Raw genomic sequence first — 5,731 nt, 5'->3', positions numbered from 1 at the left:
TGAGGCATAATATTGTTGAAATTTCACAGATTTTTCTTCAGAAATGTCCGGTTGTTCGTGATGTTTTATAAAAAGATAATTCCTTAAATGTGAATATTTTCAGAACATACCTTTTTTGCACTAAAAGTTATTTATAGGTTTTTATGCTGTGATTTTACTGGTGTGGCTCACTTGAGATTGAACTGGGCTGAATGAGGCTCCTGAACCAAAATGAGTTTGACACCCCTGTTCTAAAATATCAAAAAGGAACCACTGTTTCCTTTATACTCTAATAATTCATGCATGTGTGTATTTATTGTATTTCTGTTTTCTCAGGTGCACAAGGGCAGTCTGGGAAGAGAGGCGTCAGGGTCACCCATCCTTGTTACTGAAAATGTTACCTCAGCAACCACTCATGTGACAAAGGTAGAGATGCTTAAATGAAACTTAGAAGTCACACAGTTTCCTATTTTATTAAGCTGTGCTGTAGTGCGCCCCCTGGTGTTGCTTTTTTTTCAACACAAAGCGATGCAGCTGATTTTTTCTAAACGTGGGTTCTGTTGAAATCTACTAAAAGAAAAGCCATTTTATGTTCCAGACGGTGAAAGGAGGATATTCAGAGACTAGGATCGAGAAGAGAATCATCATCACAGGAGATGATGATGTAGACCAGGAACAGGTGAGCTGAAAAAGTCACAACAACCCAAGATAAATGAGAAACACTGCTGCTAGTCTTGGGGTGTGGGTCTTATTTTAGACATTTGTAGATGTTGGCTCTTGGATGAGAGTTCTACCAATAAGACTTTTTCATTTGCTAACTATTTTTAGCTGCATTGTTACTGTTTGTAAGCTGTATTTCATTTAAACACACACAAAATTAAGAGGAAGAAAATGCATGAATAAATGAAATTTGTAAAGAAAATCAAACAAAAATGAATGAAGTGCTAAATTCTTGTCAAGATAACTGCTGACTAAATCAATAAAATGACAAATATTTTCAGTTCTATTTGGAAGAATAAACCACTGAAGTTTAGAGCTTCATTGTGTAACAGCTAAAATAGTTTTGTTCTAAAAATGTTCTGAGAAAGTTCTAGTAATGTTTTCAGTGTGAAGTTTTATTTTAGTTCCCAGAATGTTCATATTAAAGTTATTTTAACATTTTAAAATGTTGCATTGAGAACGTCCTTCCTTTATAATCATGGACTATTTGTGAGAACGTTATGTAGAAGAAAATGCTGTCTTTTTGTAATTTTATCTGACACTGTCCTCCATACATCCTCTGAATGTTAAAACATTCTGTATTTGTTCATTTTTAGCCTCACAGGAACATTACTTGAAATGTTACATACCCTTAAAACGTTTATTGAAGATTAGATGAAAAATGTTTTCTTTAAAACACTATTAGAACTTGTAGGCAATGTTAGCTGATGTTGTATAAACGTTCCCTGCTTGTTGGGAAATTCTAATCGCAGGTATCTAGAACTGAACAGTATTGTATTTTACTTTATGATGAAAACGACAAAGTCAGACAAAAAAACACAACCCCCCCCACCAAAAACAAGACAAAATATTACAAAAATGAGACACAAAACGACACAAACGAGAAAAAAATGACAAAACGAGACAAACGGCACGAAACAAAACAAAAAGAGACAAAAAATTTAGACAATAAGGTTACAAAGTGACAAAAAAATGGACAAAACAATAGCTAGACAAAAAAAACACAAAACGACAAAACGATGCACAAAACAACAGATGAAGCAAAACAAAATGACAAAAATGAGACAAAATGACAAAAGCGAGAAAAAAACGACAAAAAATGAGACAAAGAACACAAGACGAAACAAAAAAAACCCCAAAATTCGACAAAAAGTTACAAAGCGACAAAAAAATGGACAAACGACAAAAATGAGACAGAAAAATTATACAAATGACACAAACAATACAAAAAATGACAAAAGCAAGAAATAAAACCACAAAAAAGTAGACAAACAACACAAGCGAGACAAAAAAACCCACACAAAACAGCAAAAATGAGAAACAAAACGACAAAAGAACAATGAACAATGTAGTATTTTACTCTATGATCAAGGTCAAGAAATTATTTTAAATTTATAGTTTTACTAATTTCCAATCTGCAGTTAATAACTTAAATGTCATTTTTACATTTTGAGGGCTGGACTGGACCCTCTGTAGGACCGCTTTTGGTCCACGGGCCGCATGTTGGACACCCCTGGTTTAAACATTTCTTTCTGAGACCAAGACAGAGACTCACAGTTGGTTCTTTTTCCTTGCAGGCTCTGGCTATTGCAATACAGGAAGCCAAGCAGCAGCATCCGGACATGCAGGTGACAAAGGCTGTGGTTGTCAGGGAAACAGAATCATCCACTGAGGATCGACAAGGCGCATCAGAGGTACGGCCGCCATCCTGACTCCCAACGATGCTATCTGCTCAGGCTCTTCGCTTCCTCTGACCTCCTTTGAGGGTTCAGGGATTTAAGGTTTGTTTGCCTTCTTTGTCTTTTCTTTGCTGCAGTCCTGATTTCCTGAGACGAGAGTGCCCCCCTTTGGACCAGAAGCGTCAGTGCCCGACCTGAAATTGCCGCCCACCATCCCGACTGATAGACTACTGCCAGTGGCGCTCTGATGGAGCCTCTTGTACACTCACTAAGCTCAAACGGGACTCCTTACCAATGTTTTTGTTTTTATTTTTATTCAAGCGTTGAAATCATTGATGTTCAGTGAAAAAAACAACAACAACAAAAAAACCCGGCAAACCTCACTCATGGTCATTTACAGGTCAGTAATATTCCAACACAACTCCAAAAACATCTGGCACAATTAAACACATAATCCAACTAAATTCCCTGCAAACCTCTCAGGGACTCAAAACACTTGCTTAAGTATTCCTAAAAGGTCAAAGGGAATTAGAAACGGTTTAGGAAATCCCTGCACCCATTCAGTGTGGAACAACCCGAGGTCGTGTGGCATGTTGGTTCCCGTGCAGAAAGAGCCATCTGGGAACATAGGAAACATGAGAGTCTTCACAAGAAACTGCCTGATTCCTGCTGTATGTGCTGAAAAAAGAAAAACTACTGAAAAACTTACTGTGTGTGTTTACACTTTATTATTAACAAGTCAAACTATCCATTACATGTTACTCCAGTACTGTTAAAGCAGGGTTTTAGCGAGGGCAAAAGAAGAAGAAGTAGTCCTCTGTTTAGTTTTCATTCCTGCATGGCCAGTCGATTGAACAAATGAGCTGTGTTCCATCCCATCACGCTGAGCGATGAGGAAGCACCGATTAGAAAGGATCATGGTCCCCCTGAGGTGCGTTCAGGTGTTCTGCCAGGACCAAAGTTAGCGAGTCGGATCACTATGCTTCCATCTCCCTGTGTCACCCTTAATGTTTTACTTTCCGTGTGTCGCCCTGATGTGTGGGTGGCGAGGATGCAAGGATGTGCATATATGTGTCGTCATTAGCAGCTGTTCATACACGGTGTACCTGTTGTATTTATTCAAACGGTGGCAGTGCAATTTCTGAGCATGTCGGTGTTTCAGAATGAGCCCAGTTTCTCTCCTCTTCTCCCAGCCTTTTAGATACGCTTTGAGATAGAATATAAGAGCACTTTGGCCACTTTGTGTAGTAATTCCATAGAGGTAGGCTCACACCCTTGTTCCAGTGACAGAACGGGCTGCTGCATCGGTAAAAGTAGTGCTTGAGATAGTGTTTGTATGATGATTTCCTGCATTATTGGATCGTAATTGAGTGCGATGGATATTAACTCATAAATAAGAGCGACGGATCGTAATATCCAGGGTCGCGATAGGAACACAAAGACATAAAAAGGCTGAATTATTCACAATCTGAAGTCTAATGCGGAAAAGAGGAAATTAAGTTTCCTGAGGGTAAATGAAGAGCATTCATCAGAAAAAGTGGGAAATATCAAGCGCACAATGCGTTCAGTTTCCTCGATCCAACACCTAATGACAGCAGGTTGGCTGGAGTTTCATCTCATTTACAGCCGCTGCTGCTGCTCCATGCATCCCAACGCATCAGTTTGCTTTTCATTTCATTTGCCGGTGAAGAAGCAGCCTCGTTGTGGTGACTGATGGCTTTCCACTGCAGTTCATTTTGCCGCAAATTTCCTTTTTCGAGCCACCCTGCTGAAATAGTTTTATGCACCAGAGCTGTTTCCGATACTCTTTTCATGTAAAGTACAGTGTTCTAAATGAATAAAATATACAGTAGGAGAAGCATCTTTGAACTTTTAGCTGTGTGTGACTTGGTACATGAATGTTAGAGGGATGCCATAGACGTGTGATGTGCCAATTAAGGTAGCGGTCGAATTGTACAAACGCTGGTTTTGTATGAAATAACTTTATATGAACAAGCTACTTTTAATTACAAAAGTGCCAGAAAGTCAAATGCATAAACTCGGCATGGCGACGTTTCCCTTTAACTGTGGTCTCTTTAGCGTCTGAAGGAAGAGAAAAAAACAAAAAAAAATAAAACAGTACAATTTTGTTCTTTGCAAAAGTCTTATTTTATACATTAATTATCAATACATGCAGCAGAAAATTCACTCTACTGATAAAAACGTCAAAAAGTGTCCTGTCAGGGTTCTAAGGGTATCACTGAGGTATGACTTTGGCTTTCAGACACCAAAATTTGCAGTCTCACAGTGTGTTCACATGTGTAGTGTAACTCCTGTTGTGTTTCACATTTTGGTTCCAAATCCTTTTCAAGTGATGGTTAGTGATGGATGTCAAACTGGAAGGTGGAAAAAATACTATTAATGCAGCCGTGCATACCTTGTACTGTATATTTGGTGCTGTTTGGTAGATTGTGTAAAGTAGTTTAAAAGGCCACAGGCTTGAGACACACTAAGGAGACGTCGGTTACCTGAAAAGAAGCTTTGCAGCAGCATCAAGCGGCTCAAGTCTTTCTCGCCAAATTATCCAAATTGTCCTCGGATCAGCAGTAAGGTCGAACTCACCTCCGCCTGTCCGGAAAAGGCCTGATCACTGAACGAGTAATTATCAGACTGTGATTAATCGCAGATGCTTGGCTGTTGCTGAGGAACCTGGTGCCGAAGTCTGATTGGACGACCTCTGGCTCACCTTTAAACCTAAGCCCTGAGCTGCTCCTCCTCCTCCTCCTCCTCCTCCTCCTCCTCCTCCTAAGCTTCATCTCTTCTGCTCTGCTGCTCTCCATTGCTTGATGCTGTGTCTTTTGCTGTACATTGTACTTGCATTTCCTTCAAAAATGAATAAAGAAGAGAGGAAAAAAGAGCAAGATGAGAAGGGAATCCCTGTGTTTGATCTCTGTAACACATGTCTGTGTTTGTCTTATTAAGGCTGCCGTCGGTGCATATATTTGTCCTCCAAGACATTCATTAAGCGCAGCTCCTTTATGTTTGAATCATGAAAAAATGCTGCATGCAAATGTAGGTTTTAGATGCCTCACATATCAGCAGTGTGTTTTTTTTAACCAAGCTGCTTGGGATTGTTTATAGTTTAACCCTCGTGTCGTCCTGCGGGTCAAAACTGACCCAGTTTAAAGTTTGAAAATGTGGAAAAAATATATATTTTCACAGTGAAACTTCTGATGTCCACATTTTCAACATTTTGGGAAATCTTTGAACATTTTTTGGTGGAAAAAAAGAAAATTTGAGAAGTTTTACTGACATATATGTAATCACTTTAGATATTTTTAGGATTTTTTGAAAATATTTACAAGAATTTTCTT

The 5,731-nt window shown here is 38.9% G+C and overlaps 1 protein-coding gene across 6 annotated transcripts in view; it reads left to right on the top strand.

Annotated features, from left to right (window-relative positions):
- si:dkey-178k16.1 (band 4.1-like protein 1) overlaps positions 1 to 5,274 on the top strand; it is a 59,926-nt gene extending 54,652 nt beyond the window's left edge. For all 6 annotated transcript variants that reach the window (XM_055012686.1, XM_055012687.1, XM_055012685.1 and 3 more), the window contains 4 exons: positions 316 to 405; positions 578 to 658; positions 2,277 to 2,393; positions 2,516 to 5,274. In XM_055012686.1, the coding sequence (XP_054868661.1) occupies positions 316 to 405; positions 578 to 658; positions 2,277 to 2,393; positions 2,516 to 2,521 (294 nt within the window). In that variant the 3' untranslated portion in view covers positions 2,522 to 5,274. The remainder of the gene's footprint in view (positions 1 to 315; positions 406 to 577; positions 659 to 2,276; positions 2,394 to 2,515) is intronic.
- The last annotated feature ends 457 nt before the right edge of the window (positions 5,275 to 5,731 follow it).

Source organism: Amphiprion ocellaris, chromosome 8, assembly GCF_022539595.1.
Source record: "Amphiprion ocellaris isolate individual 3 ecotype Okinawa chromosome 8, ASM2253959v1, whole genome shotgun sequence".
NCBI classification, from domain to species: Eukaryota; Metazoa; Chordata; class Actinopteri; family Pomacentridae; genus Amphiprion; species Amphiprion ocellaris.
The sequence above is the reverse complement of the archived record's forward strand: the minus strand, read 5'-3'. Positions and strand labels throughout refer to the sequence as shown.